At 39.7% G+C, this 23,511-nt stretch overlaps 1 protein-coding gene across 6 annotated transcripts in view; it reads left to right on the plus strand.

The window, feature by feature from the left end:
- RNF111 (ring finger protein 111) overlaps positions 1-23,511 on the plus strand; it is a 115,518-nt gene that overhangs the window by 77,168 nt on the left and 14,839 nt on the right. For 5 of the 6 annotated variants that reach the window (XM_025390559.1, XM_025390560.1, XM_025390562.1 and 2 more), the window contains 3 exons: positions 7,219-7,538; positions 16,440-16,698; positions 22,102-22,450. In XM_025390559.1, the coding sequence (XP_025246344.1) occupies positions 7,219-7,538; positions 16,440-16,698; positions 22,102-22,450 (928 nt within the window). The remainder of the gene's footprint in view (positions 1-7,218; positions 7,539-16,439; positions 16,699-22,101; positions 22,451-23,511) is intronic. The other variant, XM_025390563.1, reaches the window with a different exon arrangement.

Below are 23,511 nucleotides of genomic sequence, written 5' to 3' on the forward strand. Positions count from 1 at the left end.
TGCTTACCACTAGGGACACTGTAGACCCTGTAGCTTGTGGATTGACTAAATCACCATTAATAATGAAACCATCTTATATTTTCTATCACTTTTTGCTTTTAATAGTGTCTCATTTAATTCTTTTAATATTCATGTAATTTACATCTAACAGATTAGAAAACTACATGTGGCTGGATCAGGAAGTACTCTCTCCTCTGGAAAACTGAGGGCAGAACTAAGAAACATTCTCAAAGAGATTTCCCAGGAGTGTCTTTTTTGTTTTTTTGGCCCAGGCTAGTCTTGAAGTTCCAGGCTCAGGTGATCCTCCTCCCTCAGCCTCCCAAGTAGCTAGGACTAGAGGTGTGAACCTCTGTGCCCAGTAGGGGTGTCTTTTAAGTACGTTCTCTGAAAAAATGTAGGCAGAAATGAAATGGGCTTTTATTTCATTTGTTGAGTACATACTCTTCACTTAGCTTGTTACTTGGGTATCTTATATGATATTGTATATATTTTAACTCTTAAAAAAAAAAAAAATCCTTGACGTGGTGAGACTCCCACCTGTAATCCCAGCTCTTTGGGAGGCCAGGGCAGGCGGATCACTTGAGCCCAGGAGTTTGAGACCAGCCTACACAACATGGTGAAACCTTGTCTCCTTTGAAAAAAAGAAAACAAAAGCAAACAAACAAACAAAAAAAGAAAATTGCAGAAATTAGCGAGGCGTGGTGACACACACCTGTAGTCCCAGCTACTCAGAGACTGAGTCAGGAGTATATCATGTGATCCTGAGAAGTCGAGGCTGCAGTGATCCTCGATGGCACCACTGCACTCCAGCCCGGCTGACAGAGCAAGACCCTGTTTCAAAAAGTAAAAAAGTTATTGATGTTGGCATTTCTCTTACCATTTCAGACATGAGGAAACCTGAGAAGTTAAGTACCTTGACAAAACTGTAATAATCTTTGAGGCAGGGATTTGACTTCTCATTGACGCCTGTCTCCTGTTATAGCTTTATGTAGCATTATTCTTTTTTTTTTTTTTTTCTGTGAGACAGGGCCTGACTCTGTTGCCCAGGTCCGTGTGCAGTGGTGCAATCTTGGCTCACTGCAGTCTCCGCCTCCCAGGCTCAAGTGATCCTCCTGACTAGCTGGGGGACCACAGGCATGCACCACCACGCCCGGCTAATTTTTGTAATTTTGTAGAGATGGGAGGTTTTGCCATGTTGCCATGTTGCCCACACTGGCCTCAGTCTCCTGGGCTCGAACGATCCACCTGCCTCAGCCTCCAGAAGTGCTGGGATTACAGGTGTGAGCTACCACACTTGGTCTATCTGTAGCATTATTCTTATATACATTTTATGTGATACAGTCCCAACTTTATTTCAGAATAGTCCGAAAACTTTTATATGTAAATCCGCATTCATTTACAAATCAGATTTAATTTCTGAGCATCTTGGCTACAGTCCTAAATGGGCCTCTCTTAAGGTCACTATGGAACATTAGTTCAACTATTTTCTCCACCACCTGTTCTTATCTTGTACCTCTTTGAATATTTCCAACCCTCACATTCAAGCCATCTAGCTTCACACTTATCCAAGTTCCTCCATAAATTTATGGTTTCTAATCCTGGGCTTTCTATAGGAAATCTTAATCAGATATCTTGATCAGTTCCCTTTCCTTCCACTAAGTGCCTATTTCAAAACACTCTCCTTTTCCTCAAGGTTTTCATTCCCCAGGGGAAATTTTAAAAAATGAATACATGGAAGTTCTTAAGCATGAACTCCTGCAACTTCCAGTGCCTCCATATAAACTTTTGTGGCTCTCTACCTGACCTCCTCTACTAATTCCCAGTCTCCTAACTCTTTCCTGTCCCTTCCAGTTCCTTTATCTGTGCTCTACCTCTTATCCTTTCCTTTGTCCTTAACCTTGCTTCAACTGATACCTTCCCTGTGTCTTCAGCATCTTCTCTGGTTTCATTTCCTTAGTACATGCGCATGTACACTTGTGTTATGTCTATGTACATTTAAGTGTATTTTTGTCACACTAAACTCTTTCCTCTAATTGGCTTCTGACTCCTTTCATAATGAATAAACATGATCTTATAAAATCTAACAATAGTCTCCTTTTCATAATTCGTTTTCTTCCCAGGACTGTGTTCTCATCCTTCTCACTAGCCCATTTCATTACTGTAAGTGTTGTCACCTATCACTAGTATGCTGATGACTCTCTCTTCTGTGTTTTTGACCACTGTATTTGTTTTAAACGTCTTTTTTTTTTTTTTTTTTTTTTTTTCATTCGAGACAGGGTCTTGCTTTGTCACGTAGGCTGGAGTACAGGCTCACTGCAGCCTCCACTTTCCAGGCTCAAGTGATCCTCCTGCATCAGCCCCACAAGTAGCCCCACAAGTAGACTACACTTCACCACACCTGGTCAATTTATGTATTTTTTGTAGAGATAGAGTTTTGCCATGTTGCCCAGGCTGGTCTTGAACTCCTGGACTCAAGCAATTCACTTGACTCAGCTTTCCGAAGTGCTGGGATTACAAGCGTGAGCCACCATGCCTGGCCATTTTAGACTTTCATATCCAGTTGCTTCTCGGACATCTGTCCTGGACCATTCTGCAGTCAGTTCAAACTCAATGTGCCACAAACAGCTCATTATCTGCCTGACCTCTCCATGTGGTCCTTGTGTTATGCATACATGATATCCTATATATTCATTTGTTTAACACATATTTATTGATTGCACACTATATGTCAAGCACTGTTCTAGGTAGTGGGAACAAAACAGATAAATTTTTGTTCTAACAGAGCTTACACTCTAGTGGATAACAATAGGTAACATTTGTTGAGCCTATAATGTTGGCCAGTGGATTTACCTATAATAACTGAGTTTTGCAGTAACCAATGAGGGAGATTTTTTATTACTCTTCTCATTCTACAGGTGAAATAACATATCCAAGATTATATGATAGTGGAGCAAGAATTCAAACCTAGGCAATCTGGCGTGGCACCTCTCCTTTTCGCCTTTATGCCAAGATTTCTCAACCTTGGCACTATTATTGACTTTGGGCCAGATAGTTCTTACAGTGGGAGGTGGGGAAGGACTGTGCATTATAGGATATTTAGCAGCATCCTTGGTTTCTAGCCTCTAAATTCTAGTAACATCACCTCCCCTCCGATTGTGACAACCAAAAATGTCTCCAGGCATTGCCAGATATTGGGGGCAGCATTGCTTTATGCTATGCTAGAACCCAGTGCTTCTGTTCTAATATTGGTTGATTTGTATCCTAAATTGTCTCCATGCTTGATGATGAGCTCCTTAAGGGCCAAAGAGCAAGTGTTTCTCTTCTTGGTACTTAGCTACATGATTGCATGCTGCTTTTCCCTTGTGAATTTAACTTAAATATAGAAAGCGCTTATTGAGCCACCTACATTGTGCAAGCAAGTTTCTGGTTGCTAAAGATAAAAACAGCAAAGGCAGACCTTACTGTAAGTTATGTTAAAGGCCAGGACTTTTCATTTTCACCGTTGTATTATCCAGTGCCTTTTGTAGATCTTTTTGTTTGTTTGTTTGCTTGTTTGTTTGTTTTTTGAGACGGAGTCTCGCTGTGTCACCCAGGCTGGAGGGCAGTGGCGCCATCTCGGCTCACTGCAAACTCTGCCTCCCGGGTTCACACCATTCTCCTGCCTCAGCCTCCCGAGTGGCTGGGATTACAGGTGCCCGCCACCATGCCCGACTAATTTTTGTATTTTTAGTAGAGATGGGGTTTCACCGTGTTAGCCAGGATGGTCTCAATCTCCTGATGTCGTGATCCGCCCGCCTCTGCCTCACAAAGTGGTGGGATTACAGACATGAGCCACCAAGTCCGGCCCCTTTTGTAGATCTTTTACCACGACTTTATTGTGTGTAAGACTGTTGAATGAATGATTAAAGTCATGCCTGCATCTTGGTAATCCTGCTGGAGTTACTGAAGGCACTCCTAGGAGGCACTTTAACTAAATTATTGTCACTGGGCTGTGGAGTTAATTTCCCTGATGCAGGTTCATGATTGTCTCATTTTTAGTGGGCCCTCTATGGGTTTATTATAATAGAAAAGGAAGTGTTTTATTTACTGAATCGTATGTCTTTGTATTTTACCTCTAATTTATGGCAATTTTATTTGGGTAGTAACTCTTGAATGAGAAGCTAATTGGTTGTCTTTACTTTCGGATGCAAGCCTATTTGAGAAACAAAGAGGTTCTGGACTATAGGAAAATAGACTATTTAATTGGAAGCCAAATCTGTTGCCTAGGAAGTAAAGCTAAAAGGTCAGTCTTTTTTTTGAAGCCATACTGTTAATGATTTTACACCTTAAGTATGTGTTCAGCCTTAAATACATTATAGTCATTGTGCTTCCTCTTCTCTCAATCTGATTTTTATATTCAAAATGCTCAAAGGTAAAAGATGACAAGCTATTTCTGAACAGATGTGTGTCATATCCATCACTTTAGTGATGGTTATAAACTCATACCCTGACTTTTTGAGTCACACGTAATCCTCAGGTAACTTGGTTTGTAAAATTACAGTGTCAGAGTTGGAAGGAACCATGAAGGTAATTTAGTGTATCCCAGTGAGTGAGCTTAGTGTCTCAAAGGTTTTCAACCTTTTTTCCTGATGTAATACACAATAAATGATATTGACTTGTATAACACTTTTACATAGGGACTAAGATAAAACCCTGAAAATGCTGTAGCAAGTAAAGCTACTGTAATAATGAATAATTGCTATACATATTGTAATTTATAGGAAACAGTTACTTAATGTTGGGTTCAGCATAGCCCTAAGACACTGTTGATCACGGTCAGTTCCTGATAGGCTAGTTTTAACACTGTCCAGGTTATTCAACACATTTGGAATACAAGTGAATGAAAGTAACGTAATTATAGAACTGACTTTGGAACTGCTATTATTTGTTTTATAAAGTAGATAATTTGTTGTCTTTGTTATTATTACAAATTGCAATATTTAACATAATTCTCAGGGCAGTTAGAGGTTAGTGACAGTTTGTATTTTTCTTCCGTCCAAGTTCACAGACCCGTGAATTCGAGTTCCCAGGTTAAGAACCTTTACAAAAGGGTTGGGAGATTAGCCCCCATAGGCCAGACTTACCATAGGAACTTGGAAAAAACGAATATACAGAAATTAAGATTAGAGCTACTGGGTAACAGAGGTTAGAGCACAGACCTTGAAGAGATGAGAATCAGGAAAGGCAGGATAGGACATGTAACAGAGGGCAGAGCCAGGAGAATTTTAGGGAAATTTGCTGGAATCTTATCAAGCAATCTGAAGCACCCCCCTACCCGGGTTCATTTATGTGAGCCCATAATTCCCTTTATTGTTTAAGCTGTTTTGGTTGGATTTTTATTTTATTTGTAAATAAGCAGAAGATTCCTAATTGATATATTGGTTCAGAAGAGATTAGCTAGGTACTTTGAGCCACATAGGAGCAAGGTATCCCTACTCTTGGGTACTCCAAAATCAAGGCTAGGACAGTAATGTTCCAGAATTCTGAGGATTCTGAGGAGATGCCTCAGAATCAGAGTAGGGGTTTAAGGGTGGCAGCAGGGCAAGGATTTGGCTTTAGGCTCTTCACTCTTATAATTTAATCAGAGGCTTCAGTTTTTTTAAATCTCTTTTATATAGTTTCCATATAATATTTAGTTTGAGGAAAAGTTTCTGGGTTTTAAATGAGTTTGAAACACTGACACAGACTTACAGGGGATACTTTTGCAGTTCTTCTGTCATAGAAGAACATACCTTCAAAATAACTGGGCATGTGGCAGAGAGCATAATCAGGACTCGTGTTTTATATCAAGACGTGTATCTTCTAACAACCGTGCAAGGCAATTTTATTACCACATTTTATAGATGAAAAGGAGATTAAATAACTTTTCTAAGGTCACATTGCTAAAGAAAGGTCCCAGATGAGAACCCAGATTCATTTGACTCCATGCTTCTTTCCCCACGATGTGACACTAAGTCACTAGATTATTATAAAGCACATTTTATTTTCCAAGTGTTAGAGTCTGATCATTTCTTATATTCTATTGTATAGCATCAAAAGGAAAGAAAAAGGATCTGGTCCAGACATGGTGGCTTACGCCTGTAATCTAAGCACTTTGGGATGCCACGGTGGGCTGATCACCTGAGCTCAGGAAGGAGCTCGAGGCCAGCCTGGGCAGTGTGGCAAAATCTCATCTCTACAAAAAAATACAAAAATTAGCTGGGCATGGTGCTTTGTGGCTATGGCCCCAGCTACTTAGGAGGCTGAGGCAGGAGAACCTGTTGAGCCTGGGAGGTGGAGGTTGCAGTGAGCTAAGATTGAGCCACTGTACTCCAGCCTGGGTGACAGAGTGAGACCCAGTCTTTAAAAAAAAAAAAAAAAAAAAAAGGTTGGCGGATAGAGAGACTCAGCCAGGTACACTCTGACTTGGGTGGCTGTGTCTTAAGAAGGTGAGATTTTAAGAAGTACATGGCTGTCTGCATTATTTAGGAATGATTTATGATGTTAGGGGTTCATGGAGCTCAGGGGAAGAGCATTTGCTTTGTAGCATATAGTGGAAGGACTCGTGGTATTTTTAAACTTTTAAAATGCAATTTTACTTGTAAGAAATCATTTGTTACGCCCTAGGAAAACATGATCTATTGCCATACTTACACATCACAGTAAATATGAGCCTCCTGAAAAATTTAGTTTCAGGAAAATCCCAATGAAGACCACTACCTAAAATCATATGATGTATATGTTAAGAATGTGGCACTATGGGCTGGGCGTGGTGGCTCATGCCTGTAATCCCAGCACTTTGGGAGGCCAAGGCAGGTGGATCACCTGAGGTTGGGAGTTCAAGACTGGCCTGACCAACATGGAGAAACCCCATCTGTACTAAAAATACAAAATTAGCCAGACCTGGAGGCGTATGCCTGTAATTCCAGCTACTCAGGAGGCTGAGGGAGGAGAATCGCTTTAACCCAGGCGGAGGTTTTGCTGAGCCGAGATGGCACCATTGCACTCCAACCTGGGCAACAAGAGCGAGACTCCGTCTCAAAAAAAAAAAAGAATGTGGCACTATCACATTATTTACGGAGATTTGAATTTACTAAACATTTCTTTAAACATTTATTAATTATTTATACCCCATACTTATTTTTTTACACAGTAATATTTCATGATTTGATTATTCTGTGCATTTTTTTCTGTTTCAAGATGACTCAAGGAGAACTACATCTAGTGCTGTAACGGAAACTGGCCCTCCTGCAATGCCAAGGTTACCTTCCTGCTGTCCCCAGCACTCACCATGTGGAGGGTCGTCACAGAACCACCATGCATTAGGACATCCTCATACAAGTTGCTTTCAGCAGCATGGTCACCATTTTCAACATCATCACCACCACCACCATACTCCCCACCCAGCTGTCCCAGTTTCTCCCTCCTTTAGTGATCCTGCTTGCCCTGTGGAAAGACCTCCACAAGTACAAGCACCTTGTGGAGCAAATAGTAGTTCTGGTACCAGCTATCATGAACAGGTATGTGGAATTTGAGTCAGTCTTTCTTTCCTGCCTCCCTTGTCTCTCCCTCTGGCCTCCCATTTCTCTTTCTCTCTCCTTCTCCCTTTTCTCTCTCTCCCTCTTCCCTCATTCCTGTCTCTCTTCCCTCCCTGCATTTCTCTCCCTGCTTTCTTCCCTCCCTCCCTCCGTTCCTCTTTTTTTTTTAACTCCTTCCCCTTCTTCCTCTGTTTCCTTTCTCTCTTTCCCTCCTTCCTTCCCTCTCTTTCTCTCCTTACTTCCCTCTCTTCCCTTTCCTCTTCCCCTTCATTCCCTCCCTTTCCTTTCTTCTTTCCCTTCCCCTTCTTCCTGTTTTAGATGACTGGAAAACCCAGCATGAGGTAGTAATTACTTGAGTTAAAACCAACCCACCTTTCTTTTTTAGTTGTGGTGGCTTCAGGAGGAGAAAAAACCCCTAGGGATAGATTTTATACACTGAATTTGTCACATTCTTACATTCAAAAATGGCCTAATTTTGTGGTCTGTGATTTCTTTTTAATTAAGTCTCTGGGATTTTCAGATGGACTGAATTATTACAACTAATTGAACGGACCAAGGATGTAGGTAATCAAAACTGATACATAATCTAAAAATCACTATTTTTTTAAAATTCTGGAATGGTTTTTGATGTTTTTAGTTAAATACAGTTGAATCTGATCTTTGGGATCTTATTTTAAACAAATTGTTGAAACTCTAGTGTTAGGCTAATTCATGAAAAATTGGAAAATTCTCCCAGTTTTTCCCCTTTTACCTCCTACTCTAGAGTTCACTATAACCTTCACTCATCTAGAAATAAACAGCCTTCTCACATGCAGACCTGTAGCATGTTTTCTCAGGAGCAGATGAGGTTTTCAGTTTATGGAGAATCAAAATGTCAGCAAAAAATTATAATTAAATTAGTTGGTATTATTAGTGAGTTCGCAAAATGTCAAATAATATTAAGTTAGTATTGGCGATCACATGGAGTAAAAGAAGTCAAATGTTCCATGCTCCTTTAACTTTTGTTATGTCACTTCCATGTACGATTGTAATACAAGTGTGGGTGTTGCAAATCGGGAGGCTGAGGAAGGAGAATCGCTTGAACCCGGGAGATGGAGGTTGCAGTGAGCCAAGATCACACCATTGCACTCCATCCTGGGCGACAGAGTGAGATCCCATCAAAAAAAAAAAAAAAACAAAAAACAAATAAATAACAAAACAAAACAAAAAATGTAATTTCAGAGAAAAGTTGTAATTTTGACATATAATATTCCAGGAAAAAAGTGCTGCAAAAAAAGTCAAAGAGGCCAGCATGGTGGCTCACGCCTGTAATCCCAGCACTTTGGGAGGCCAAGGCAAGTGGATCACCTGAGGTCAGGAGTTCAAGACCAGCCTGGCCAACATGGTGAAACCCCATTTCTACTAAAAATACAAAAATTAACTGGGTGTGGTGGCGTGTACCTGTAGTCCTAGCTACTTGGAAGGCTGAGGCAGGAGAATCACTTTAACCTTAGAGGTAGAGGTTGCAGTGAGCCAAGATCATGCCACTGCACTCCAGCCTGGGCAACAGAGCAAGACTGCGAAGTTGTTGTTTTTTGTTTTGTTTTTGTTTTTTTGAAACGGAATCTCACTCTTCTTGCCTAGGATTACAGGCATTAAGCCACCGTGCCCGGCCAAGCTACTGCTTTTCTATGTCACCTGACCTTTCCTAAAGTACTTGCCTCATCTTTTAAAATTTTGATGGTATGTCTTCTGGGTCTGACAGATTAAAAATAATTAATAAGGGCTGGGTGCAGTGGCTCATGCCTGTAATCCCAGCACTCTGGGAGGCCAAAGTGGGTGGATCACGAGATCAGGAGTTCGAGAGCAGTCTGACCAACATGGTGAAACCCCATGTCTACTAAAAATACAAAAATTAGCCGGGCGTGGTGGCACATGCCTGTAATCCCAGGTATTCGGGAGGCTGAGGCAGGAGAATCGCTTGAACCTGGGAGGTGGAGGTTGCAGTGAACTGAGATCACACCATTGCACTCCAGCCTGGGCGAAAAAAAAAAACTCCGTCAAAAAAAAAAAAAAAAAAAAAAAAGGATAGGTATTCTCTTTAAAAATATAGCTGCTATTATCAAGAGGAAGTTTGAATTGAGTAGAAAATATAATTAAAGAGATTTTAGATGTTACTTCGGTTTTGGTAACATTTCTGGGTATTAACGGATGGTCCAGATCTGTCCTATCTCTTGGGAATGAGGGAGCATCAAGAAAAATTTTCCAGTGGATTGAAGGAAAGGATCTGCTTCAAAGTATAACTTTCTTTTGCTATAATTTGGTTACAAAATGCTTCATAAGTATTGTAGGAAAATGGTGAAGAGGTGGGTCTACCAGCTTTTCCTACATTAAAGAGCTGCCAAAAGTCACATTTGCAGAATATTTTGTTATTAATAAAATAATACAGCTAGTTTGAGACATCAATTATGTATACAATGTTTTATTTCAGCTTGAGTTAATTATAGGTAGGATCTCTTTTACAGTTCTGTTTGGTGTAAAGTAAATATAACCCATTTACCCATCTATAAGTATTAGTAGAAGTATTTGGACTGCAAACAAAAGTTGAGAAGAATCAGCAGGATCCCAGGCATTCGGTGGTGATAATGGGTTTGAAGGTAAAGATAGTGAGATTTTTGAAGACAACAGACTCATATCAATGTTTGTAGGACTTTAAAATTAATCACATGCTCATAAAATAACCTCATATAGTCTTCACTTTAGACCTATTTGGGCACAGCAGAAAGTAGAGGAGCAGAAGAAGCAAACAAAACCTGAGATTTGTGATTTTGTAGATATCTTATGATTGAGTGCCAGATTGTGCATAGTCAAAGAAAAATTAGACCTACAGACCGAGAAGATGCAGTAGTCATGTAGATAATCCTCACTGCTTTCTTTGATATGATATGGCTTTCATCCCTACCCACCCCTGCCACACACCCCTCCACCCCCCAACCTCACCCCACCCCACCCCACCTCCTGCTTTTTGTTTTGTTTTGTTTTTTGTTTTTAAGAGAGGGTCTTGCCTTGTGTCTCAGGCTGTCCTAAAATTCCTGGGCTCAAGTAATCCTCCTGCCCCAGACTTCCAATTAGCTGGGACTACAGGCATGTACCACCGTGCCTAGTAGTTTATTAGTGGGATGCGTCATTTATAATCTACGTAAGCCAATTATTATGTCCCATCACTATACTCATCTTGCTTACCCTTGATTGTCTTTCGAGAATAAGAGTTGAATGAACTGTTGGAATTGTGAAGAAGAGGGTTCTCATTACTGTTTTTTTCCCTTTATTCGTTAATGTTAACCCTCAGTTTCTTCTAGGAATTACTTTACTCTGGGAATGTTCTTAATCACTGACTGGAGATGAAGATAAGATGAAATGTCACCTTCATAAGATGTTGATATTGTAGTCCACATCTAATTTTAATTTTAGTCTAAATAGTAGGGAAAGGATTGGAACCATAACCTAAATTCACTCTTAAAACATTATTCTTAAACCTTATTTACCTGAATTGAAGACATACATTGCATTTGCTAATTCAACTGAAGGAGAACAGATATATACTTGATTGTAGATAAATAATACAAAAAAAAGGAGCTCCTCCTTTTCTCTTTCCCAGCTTCTGTATCATCACTCCCCTTTCCTTTCAGCACCCAGAGTTCCTTTTGTTTCTATTATTCCCCCTGAACCTAGAGCTCACTGAAACTAAAAAGACTACTGTGGTTCCTCTGAGGACAGCTGGGTGACTTGGGCCTTTGATAAATGCATTACCCTAGGTTTTATCATCTCGAGCCCCTCAGCTTCCAGTATTGAACAGTTCCTGTGTATAATGCGTATATAACATCAGATCTTTATGATCTTTAATCACATTTTGAAAAGTATGGTTCCAATGAACCTAAGCAGTAGGTTTGTATTTAAGAATACGAAGAAGTGGCCGGGTGCGGTGGCTCATGCCTGTAATCCCAGCACTTTGGGAGGCTGAGGCAGGCGGATCACAAGGTCAGGAGGTCGAGACCATCCTGGCTAACACGGTGAAACCCCGTCTGTACTAAAAATACAAAAAAATTAGCTGGGCATGGTGGCGGGCACCGGGAGGCTGAGGCAGGAGAATGGTGTGAACCCGGGAGGCAGAGCTTGCAGTGAGCCAAGATCGAGCGACTGCACTCCAGCCTGGGTGACAGAGCAAGACTCCATCTCAAAAAAAAAAAAAAAAAACAACAAAGAAGTGATTCTTGCCTTTGTTCTAGATTAGAAGCGAAAGCGTTTTACTTAGGATTTTTCCAAATGCTTTTGGAAGGCAGTGCGCAGTGGCTTATGCCTGTAATCCTAGCACCTTGGGAGGCTGAGACGAGTGGATCGCTTGACCACAGGAGTTCGAGAACACCCTGTGCAACATGGTGAAACCCCATCTCTAACAAAATGAAACAAAAAACCAAAAATTAGCTGGGCGTGAGGTCTCTTGCCTTTAGTCCTAGCTTCTTGTGGGTGACTGAGGTAGGAGAATTGCTTGAGCCTAGGAGGTGGAGGTTGCAGTGAGCCAAGATTGCGCCATTGCCCTCCAGCCTGGGTAACAGAGATCCTGTCTCAAAAAAAAAAAATAATCATAATAATAAAAAACTTCTGGAGGAAAATATTACTTGATGAGTGGAAATGGAATCTACCCTCTGGTTTATTTCCCAACTTAGTGGGCTTTCTCTAAAATCATATGCCTAATACAAACATACCTTGGAGATACTGCAGGTTTGGTTCCAGACAACCACAATAAATACAATAAAGTGAATGCTGCAGTAAAGCAAGTATTTTTTGGTTTCCCAGTACATGTAAAATTTAATGTTTACAGTGTACTAAGTCCACCTCACAGTGGCATTATGTTTAAAAAATGTACATATTTCAATTTAAAAATACTTCAGTTTAAGAATACCTTATTGTACATATTTCAGTTTAAAAATAATTCAATTTAAAAATACTTTATTGCTAATACATTTTTTAAAAATGCCAACAATCCTCTGAGACTTCAGCAAATTGTAAACTTTTTGCTGATGGAGGGTCTTGCCTTAATGTTGATGGCTATGACTGATGAGAGTGGTGGCACCTAAAGATTGGGGGGCTGTGGCAATTTCTTTTTTTTGTTTTTTTTTTTGTTTTTTTTTTTTTTGAGACGGAGTGTCGCTCTGTCGCCCAGGCTGGAGTGCAGTGGCCGGATCTCAGCTCACTGCAAGCTCCGCCTTCCGGGTTTACGCCATTCTCCTGCCTCAGGCTCCCGAGTAGCTGGGACTACAGGCGCCCGCCACCTCGCCCGGCTAGTTTTTTGTATTTTTTAGTAGAGACGGGGTTTCACCGTGTTAGCCAGGATGGTCTTGATCTCCTGACCTCGTGATCCGCCCGCCTCAGCCTCCCAAAGTGCTGGGATTACAGGCTTGAGCCACCGCGCCCGGCGGCAATTTCTTGAAGTAAGATAACAGTGAAGTTTGCTGCATTGATTGACTCTTCCTTTCGTGAAAGATTTCTCTGTAGCACATGATGCTGTTTAATGGCATTTTACCCGTAGAACTTCTTTCAGAATTGGAATCAATCCTTTTAAACTCTGCAACTGCTTTAAGTTTATGTGATGTACTAATGTAATACGTTAAGTTTGTGTGATATTCTAAATCTTTTGCTGTCATTTCCGTCTTGTTCCCAGTATCTTTACCAGGAGTAGATTCTATCTCAAAAAACCACTTTTGCTGTAGGTTTTTTCTTTTCTTTTTATTTTTTAAAATGCTGTCTCTGGGGGCCTGCAATTTTTTTGTTAAAAAGAAAAAAAAAAAAAAGAAAAAAAACCACTTCCAGCCAGACATGGTGGCTCATGCGTTTGTTCCCAACACTTTGTGGGGCTGAGGTGGGAGGAGTTAAAGACCAGTCTGGGCAACATGGCAAGACTCTGTCTCTACAAAAAATTTAAAAATTAGCTGGGTGCAGTGGCATGCGCCTGTGGTCCCAACTACTTGGGAGGCTGAAGTTGGGAGGATTGCTTGAGCTGGGTAGGTGGAGGCTGCAGTGAGCTCTGTTTGTATCACTGCACTCCAGTGTAGGCAACGCAGTGAGACCTTGTCTCAAAAAAAGTAAAAGAGACCGGGTGCAGTGGCTCACTTCTGTAATCCCGTCACTTTGGGAGGGTGAGGCAGGTAGTTCACATGAGGTCAGCAGTTCAAGACCAGCCTGGCCAACATGGTGAAACCCTGTGTGTACTAAAAATACAAAAATTAGCCGGGTGTGGTGATATGCACCTGTAATCCCAGCTGCTTGCGAGGCTGAGGCCAGATAATCACCTGAACCTGGGAGGCGGAGGTTGCAGTGAGCGAAGATTTCCCTACTGTACACCAGCCTGGGCAATAGAGTGAGACACCGTCTCCAAAAATATATATAAAATAAATAAAAGAAAGAAGCTACTTTCTTTGCTCTCTGTCAGAAGCAACTCATTCAACTTTTATCGTGAGTTGCAGCAATTCAGTCACATCTTCAGGGTCCAACTTCTTATTCTAGTTTTCTTGCTGTCTTCACAACATCTGCAGTTACTTCGAAGATCCACTGAAGTCTTGAACCCCTCCAAGTATGCATGAGGCTTGGAATCCACTTCTTCCAAATTATTAATGTTGGTATTTTGACTGCCTTCCATGAACCACAAATGTTCTTAATGACATCTAGAATGGTGACTCCTTTCTGTAAGGTTTTCAATTTACTTTTGCCCAGATTGATCAGAGGAATTATTATGGCAGCTGTAGCCTTATGAAATGTATTTCTTTAATAATAAGACTTGAAAGTTGAAATTACTCCTTGATTCATAGTCTGCAGACTGGATGTTGTGTTAGCAGCTATGAAAACATTAATCTTCTTATACATCATCAGAGCTCTTGGGTGACTGTGCGTTGTCAATAAACAGCAATTTTCTTTTTTCTTTTTTGAGAAAAGGTCTCACTTTTGCCAAGCAGAAACATTTTGAAAGGAATCTTTTTTTCTTAGTAGTGGGTCTTAACAGTATTCTTAAAGTATTCAGTAAACCACGTAAATAGATGTACTGTCATCTAGGCTTTGTTGTTTGTTAATGCAGCACAGGCAGAATAGATTTAGCCTAACTCTAAAGGGCCCTGGGAATTCTGGAATTGTAAATGAGCGTTGGATTTTAAGTCCATCAACTACATTAGACCCTAACAGGAATCATCCAGTCCTTGGAAACTTTGAAGCCAGCCATTGACTTCTCTTTAGCTATGAAAGTCCTGGATGACGTCTTCCAATATTAGGCTGTTTTGTCTACATGGAAAATCTGTTATTCATTGTAGCCCTTTCCATAAATGATCTGAGCTAGATTTTCTGGATAACTTACTGCAGCTTCTACATCAGCATTTGCTGCTTCACCTTGCACTTTTATCTTATAGAGATAGCTTATTTCCTTCAATTTCATGAACTGACCTCTGCTATCTTCAAACTTTTCTTCTGCAGCCTCGTTGCCTCCCTCCGCCTTCATAGAATTGAAGAGTTAGGGCCTTGCTCTGGTTTAGGCTTTGGCTTAAGAGAATGTTGTAGCTGGTTTGATCTTCCATCTAGATCACTAAAGCTTTCTTTAGATCAGCAATAAGGCTGTTTCACTTTGTTATCATTTGTGTGTTCACTGGAGTACTTTCAGTTTCTTTCAAGCATTTTTCCTTTGCATTCATTACTTGGCTAACTGGTGCAAGAGGCCTAGCTTTTGGCCTATCTCGGCTTTTGACATGCCTTCCTCACTAAGCTTGATCATTTGTCTGTTTTGATTTAAAATGAGATATGTGCAAATCTTCCTTTCACTTGAATACTTAGAGACCATTAATTGGGCTAATTTCAGTGTTGTTGTGTCTCAGGGAATAGGGAGGCCCGAAGAGAGGAGAGGAGGGTAACGGGGAAACATCTGGTCAGGACACACATGTTTATCTGTTAAATTTGTTGTCTTATATGGGCACAGTTCTTGGTGCCCAAAGCAATGATCATAGTAACATCAATGACTATCACCATAACAGATAAAATAATGAGAAAAATATAAATATTATGAGAATTACCAAAATGTGATAGACACAGAATTTCCACATGCTGTTGGAAAAATAACTGATAGATTTGCTTGACACAGTGTTGCCACAAACCTTCAGTTTGTTCAAACAAAACAAAAAACCCTGAACATCTGCAAAGCACTGAATGTGCCTATAAAATGCAATAAATGTGTCTATAAAAGGAAGCAGTGGTTTAACTTTTTTTATTCTTATTTTTTTGAACAATTGAAAGCTTTAAGTGGCAAAGGTAATTCATAATTTAGTCTGAAAAATCTTATGTCCATTGTTATTTTGAATAATGTAGGTTTGTTTATTAGAGTTTTAGTTGAATTCTTACTTTGTACAGTTTGGAACTTGGAGCAGACAAGATTTTTCCTAGAACCTTACTATTTTCTCTAGTGTGATAGTACTAGAGATAGATTTCTCAAGGAATCCTAAAGTACTAGTCATAATGTTGGGATAAAGGAGAATATGGAAGTATGATTTTAAAGTTTCTAAGATGTATTTGTTATAAGACAAAAAGACTTTATTAAGCTTTTGTTCATCTTGTGATAAAATCTTATGCTTGATTTTTAAAAATTGGTTTAACTATAAAACCACTACAATTTTCACAATCTAAGATACACTTGATAAATACAAGATAACCAAGTATTTTGTTGGTGCTCACTAGTTTTTCACACTAAGAATCTTACTGTTTTCAAACTAATTTAAAGATTATATTTTTTCGTTTGTGTTAGGAATACTTTTATAATATAACATGAAACATTTGACCAAACTTTAGAAAGATAAAATACACTTTCTTTTTATATAGCAGGCATTGCCAGTAGACCTGAGCAACAGTGGTATCAGAAGTCATGGAAGTGGCAGTTTTCATGGAGCATCTGCATTTGACCCCTGCTGCCCTGTTTCTTCCTCCCGAGCCGCAATCTTTGGCCATCAGGCTGCTGCTGCACCAAGTCAACCTTTATCATCAATGGATGGCTATGGATCAAGCATGGTTGCGCAGCCCCAGCCCCAGCCCCCTCCACAGCCCTCTCTCTCATCATGTCGACATTACATGCCACCCCCTTGTAAGTATAAACTTAATGGACACAAAATCTAGAGGCATATCAATGAAATATTTTATACTCCTTTATGAAATAACCTGTAATTAATCCCAGTTCTTAAATTTTTAGTATTTACTTGGCTTAAGAGTAGGTTATGTTTTTTCCCATGTTAATATTATGAAATTGAGGTGGATTGAATGGAAGTCTTAAGGAATTTAGATTTGTTCTTTAGGATAGCTGAAGAAATGTGAAAGTTGAGTAGTATTTCTAGGCACAGTAAAGTAAATTTTAAGAATTCTCAAGCAGTTAACTGAGGCATAAGACAAAATTTCCTCACAGCAAGCTTTGGGAGTTATAAAAGGGTTTTTATATTCATTTGATGCAGGCAATTAAAATATAACCACGGTTGGGCATGATGGCTCACTCCTGTAATCGCAGCACTTTGGGAGGCCAAGACAGGAGGATTGCTTGAGGCCATGAGTTTGAGACCAGCCTGGGCAACATAGTGATACCTGGTTTCTATAAAAATAAAATAAAATAGAACCAGGCATGCTTTTCTAAAGAAATTGAAATTCATTAGATAGCATAAGAAATGATAAATACCCTAAGGCTGTGTAACATATTTACTATTTTGTTAGATCATAAGCTAATAATGAAATTGAAGCTTCATAAACACTTGGCTGATAAACACCAAAAATTCATGCCAGAAATGAACCAGAAAGTGAGCAAGGAAATTTGTGTTTTGGTCTGATTACCTGGCAAGGGGTAATTTTCAGTTATATATCTTCTTGGATTTTTTCTTCTACTCCAGTCATTTAAAAAAATCTGCATCCTGCAGACACGGCTGGGATCAACCCAGAATGTGTACAGTGAAACTGGTAATATATTATTTACCTTCTCAGTAATGCAACTTAAAATTTAAAGTGTAAATTGGAAAATAGATTTAGAAACAGTTTTTACAAAGCGTTGACCAATGGGCCCATTCTTTGTATGAGTACCACTGTGATGCATGGCCTATTTTGTAATACTTGATGGTATTCATTTTTAATTGATCATCTTTTATTTGAAATTCAATATGTGTAATTTTCTGCCCTATCCTTTAAAAATAATATACTGAAGCAGTTCATGGGTAAGTTCATTCCTTTCAAAATGTCCTAATAAATGTTTTAGACTCATTTGTTACATTCTAAAACATTCAGAGTGTGCAGAGTAATATAAAATGAGAATTTAAAAGCTTCTTCGCACAGCTTACTAATCTTAATATATCAGAGGTACCAACTGTTCTATAAAAGCTTTTAGCAATTTTCTTTGTACCTATAGGTATGTATATGTCTTACCTTTTAAAACTGGGAAATCAAACATATTCTACTTCTTGCTTTTTGTTTTTAAATTTAACAGTATATCTTGATTTTTGCTTATTAGCACATACAAATCAAGCTCATTGGTTTTTAATACTTCCATAAAGTCCATTGTATATTAAATCAGTCTTCTGTTGATGGACATTTAAGTTGTTTATGGTTGAGTTTATGTATAGTATAACTTCCTAGAAATGCGATTGCTATGTCAGAGGGATAAACTTTCAAATAAATACTATTAAGTTTCTCTCCAAGGGGCTGCATCAATTTACACACCTCATTAGGGGTGTATTAATGAGAATGAAGGTAGGAAATTTAAATTGTATTATGTTCTGTTAGAGACATTTTGATGACTTTGTTTTGGGCTTCTTTTCCTGAAGGAGTGTCTGTATTCTCTCCCCAACTCGCCCATGCTTTTAAAAAACATTTCCTGTATGCTTTAGTTCACTTGTGAAACATGTGGTTCTTAAACCTTTTTCATCCAGAATGAACTGGGGGAGACAGTATGGTGTAGTAGAGCGCTAGCTTTGGAATTGGATAGATTTGAGTTGACCTCCCAGCTTTCACTAATTAGCTTAATGACTTTGGGTAAGTTATTTAGTCTTTCTGTCCTTACATTCTTCACACTTGTAAAATGGGAATAATTTCTATTGGCTATAAATTGTGATACCTGGATCCAAATGAATAGTTTGCTGTTTCGTAAGTACATTTATATGTATAACAACAATACTTGTGCAATAAGAATATGTCTCTCCTTGCTTTTGAAAGGTTTATGGTCTTGATGAAGTGATAAAAGAACTGTACTTGAAATGCTATTATTTAAAAGTTTTGCTATCTTATTAATAAGATGTATTGAGAGGATACGTAAGGCCTGGTTTGGTAGTATGAACATGTATTTCCCGCTACTTGGGAGGCTGCTGAGGCAGGGGGATTGCTTGAGCTCAGGAGTTCAAGGTTGCAGTGTGCTGTTATCACACCTGTGAATAATCCTTGTACTCCTGTCTGGACTACATAGTGAGAACCTGTCTCTTAAAAAAAAAAAAAAAAAAAAAAAAAAAAAAGACCAGGCACGGTGGCTCACGCCTGTAATCCCAGCACTTGTGGGGAGGCCAAGGCGGGTGAATCACCAGAGGTCAGGAGTTCGAACCCACTCTGGCCAACCTGGCGAAACACTGTCTCTACTAAAAATACAAAAATTAGCTGGGTGTGGTGGCGGGCGCCTGTAATCCCGTCTACTCAGGAGACTGAGGCAAGAGAATTGCTTGAACTCGGGAGACAGAGGTTGCAGTGAGCTGAGATCGCACCACTGCACTCCAGCCTGGGAGACAGAGCGAGTCTCTGTCTCAAAAGAAAAAAAAAAAAAGAGAGAGAGAGAGAGGTACAGGTAAGGCTACTTATGATTAATCATAAAGCAAATGGTCTACACTGTAAAGCAAAGCAAATGGTCTACACTGTAAAGCTATAGGAATGTAGTGAGTAAATGTTGGAACAAATCATAATACTACATCTGCAAGTGATATGTTGAATGTCTAGGAAACAATATCAAGACTTTGCTTTTTTAAACTGTTGGGAACACAAATAGAGGAAGGGAAAGGGTTTTTGGGAATGTAGACTATGTCATTCTTAAAATGATCAGCAACCTGTTTTGTTTAGATAAACAGTGAATTAAAGTGATGTGTTAAGAGTAGTTAAATAAATGGACTCATTCTGAAACAGAACTTCTTGTTTTGTAATATTTGTGAATATTGTCTTGCATAATGATTACACAAATATAACACTTTGAAACTAGAAAAAATGCTGTGGATTTGAGAAAGGATAGTTAACAATCATAAACATAGTGTATTCATTTTTTTTTTTTTTTTTTTTTTGAGACGGAGTCTCGCTCTGTCCCCCAGGCTGGAGCGTAGTGGCCGGATCTCAGCTCACTGCAAGCTCCGCCTCCCGGGTTTACACCATTCTCCTGCCTCAGCCTCCCGAGTAGCTGGGACTACAGGCGCCCGCCACCTCGCCCGGCTAGTTTTTGTATTTTTTTTTTTAAGTAGAGACGGGGTTTCACCGTGTTAGCCAGGATGGTCTCGATCTCCTGACCTCGTGATCCGCCCGTCTCGGCCTCCCAAAGTGCTGGGATTACAGGCTTGAGCCACCGCGCCCGGCCGTATTCATTTTTTATGATTAAGAGCTACTGAGCTTTGTGCCTTCTCAAAGAGTAAAGCATTGATTTGAAAACTGTTCGAAAATTGGTTTAAAAATTTGTCTTGCAACTTTTAAAAATTAGATTTGTTGAAAGTTTCCTTTAAGTACATACAAACAAGGCATACTTTAAAAATATAGTTGAGTTGTGGTTACCTAACTTCTGCCCTTGCTGAATGAATCAAAAGCATTAAAAATTGAAAACTCTTCTGTAATGAAACTAGAGAATGGCTGTTGCTGTATATCAGACTTCCAAGAACATCTTCCAATAAAATGAAATTTGGATTGAAATCTAAGGAAACAAACTTTTTTTTTTTTTTTTTTACATGTCAAGTAGATGCACATCTCTAAGAGTAAGGAAGATGTGTATTCCTCAGAGGGATTTTTCAACAGTCACTTTGAAACATAAAGATGTAGAATGAAGAAATGCGAGGAACCATCTTATTAAGGACTTTACTTCCATATTTATTGGGAAACAAATATGCCTCCTTCATCTTAATGTAGCACAGGGATGATGACACGGGGTAGGGAGAGAGAGAGAGAGACAGTTTGGAAAAATGTTTACACCCTATTATGACAGAGCTTCCATATATGCAAAGAATACTTATAAGTCAATAAGAAAAAGGTGAATAATACAATAGGCAAAGCATGTAAATAGATAATTCTGAGAAGAAATACAAGTGGTCAAGAAATAAAAGATTTTTCTCAGATTGGCATTTATTTTAAAAATTTAGTGATAGTGAGCTGGGCGCAGTAGCTCACGCCTGTAATCCCAGCACTTTGGGAGGCCAAGGCGGGCGGATCACTTGAGGTCAGAAGTTTGAGACCAGCCTGACCAACATAGAGAAACCCCATCTCTACTAAAATACAAAAAAAATTTTGTATAGGGATGGTGGCGCATCCCTATAATTCCAGCTACTTGGGAGGCTGAGGAGAATCGCTTGAACCTGGGAGGCGGAGGTTGCACTGAGCCGAGATTGCACCATTGCACTCCAGCCTGGGCAACAAGTGTGAAACTCCATCTCAAAAAAAAAAAATTTAGTGGTAGTGTAGGGGTAATCAGGCCTTCATGTGTACTCCTTTTTTTTTTTTTTTTTGAGATAGAATCTCACTCTGTTGCCCAGGCTGGGGTGCAGTGTCATGTTCTCGGCTCACTGCAACCTCTACCTCCTAGGTTCAAGCAATTCTCCTGCCTTGGCCTCCTGAGTAGCTGGGATTACAGGTGTGCATCACCACGCTCAGCTAATTTTTGTATTTTTAGTAGAGACGGGCCTTCGCCATGTTGGCCAGGCTGGTCTTGAACTCCTGGCTTCAGGTGATTCTGCCCACCTTGGCTTCCCAAAATGCTGGGATTACAGGTGTGAGCCACCGTGCCCGGCCCTTCCTGTGTACTCTTGATGGAAATATTAATTATGGCAACCTTTTGGAAAGGGTATTTTATCAACTGGCATCTAAATTTTTTTTCTTTCTGTCCCACAACTACTTACAGCAATTTATGCTACAGAAATGATCTCTATGTGTGTGTGTATACATGTATATAAATGAAAGAGTGAGTGCAGGAGGGACCACATACACAGATATTTATCATAGCATTTGGGTTTCTTTTTTATCAGTGGGGATTTTGTCAGTACATTTTGGTATATTCATATAATAGAATATTGTGAAACTGTGAGTGAAGTTAAATTATAATATATATTGACATAAGATATCCAAGATTATTCTAAGAAGGGAGCAAGTTGCTTGAGCAGTTGCTTGAATACTTGATAAAGTATTCATAAAAATATCTACTAATATCTTTAAAAGTACAATAGGAATGTATAATAGCAATATATGTTCAACTGCATGGTGCCTGTGTAACATACTTGAAATATTTTTCTTGCAGATGCCTCTTTGACAAGGCCACTTCATCATCAAGCTTCTGCCTGCCCGCATTCTCATGGAAATCCCCCTCCTCAGACTCAGCCTCCACCTCAAGTGGATTATGTTATTCCTCATCCCGTACATGCTTTCCATTCTCAAATATCTTCTCATGCAACATCTCATCCTGTGGCACCCCCACCACCAACTCACTTAGCCAGTACAGCTGCACCAATCCCTCAGCATCTTCCTCCTACACACCAGCCAATATCGCACCATATTCCAGCCACTGCACCTCCAGCACAGCGACTGCATCCTCATGAAGTGATGCAGAGGATGGAAGTTCAAAGGAGGAGGATGATGCAGCATCCAACGTATGTTTTACATTTTTAAAAAGAAAGTCAAGCTTGCTTTTTCTTCTACTTCCATTGGTCTTTACAACTCTGAAATCTAACTAGGCATGGTGGCATGCACTTGTAGTCACAGCTGCTTGGGAGGCTGAGCCAGGAAGGTTGCTTGAGCCCAGGAGTTTGAGTCCATGTGGGCAACACAGTAAAATACTGTTTTTTGTTGTTGTTGTTTTCTTTTTTTAAAAAAAAGAACAAACAACAACAACCAAAAAAAAAAACACCACGAAGTCTTTAGAAATAATGTAACTTGTAACTATAAGTTGGGTGAGGCTCATGCCTGTAATCCCCAGTTGCTCAGGAGGCTGAGGCAGGAGGATAATTTGAGCCCAGGAGGTCAAAGCTGAGCTATGACTGTGTCACTGCACTCTAGCTTAGGTGATAGAGCAAGACCTTGTCTCCTTTAACAACAATAGAAAACAAAAGATAGGTGGCTGCAGTGACTCACACCTGTAATTCCAACACTTTGGGAGGGCAAGGCAGGAGGATCACATGAGCCCAGGAGTTTGAGACCAGCTTGGGCATAAGGAGACCTCGTCTCTACAAAAAAAAGAAAGTAGCTGCGCGTAGTGGCATACTACTGTGGTCTCAGCTACTCGATAAGCTGAGATGAGAGGATCGCCTGAGCCCAGGGGGTCAAGGCTGGAGTGCAGTGGTGTGACCATAGTTCACTGTGTCCTTGAACTCCTGTGCTTAAATGATCCTCCCATGATCATGCCACTGCACTGCAGCCTGGGTGACATAGCAAGACCCTGTCTCTCCCTCTCTCCCCAAAAAAGTAACTATACTAAATCCTTATACTAAATCAATAAGAAATTGATTCTTTGCTAACCAGAATTTTCCCCTGCCTTTTCCTAAATTTTATGTGTTGAAAAAGCAAGTTTATACCAGATTATTTAGTAAAATCTGACCAGTTTTACCATGTGACCCAGGGTAATTTCTTTATGCAAACCAATTTTTAAAAATATCCAGACTAGTCTGATGTGAACTAATATTTTGTCTGTTTCTGCAATATCGCATAGTAAAAA

This window comes from Theropithecus gelada, chromosome 7a (assembly GCF_003255815.1).
Source record: "Theropithecus gelada isolate Dixy chromosome 7a, Tgel_1.0, whole genome shotgun sequence".
Taxonomy (NCBI): Eukaryota; Metazoa; Chordata; class Mammalia; order Primates; family Cercopithecidae; genus Theropithecus; species Theropithecus gelada.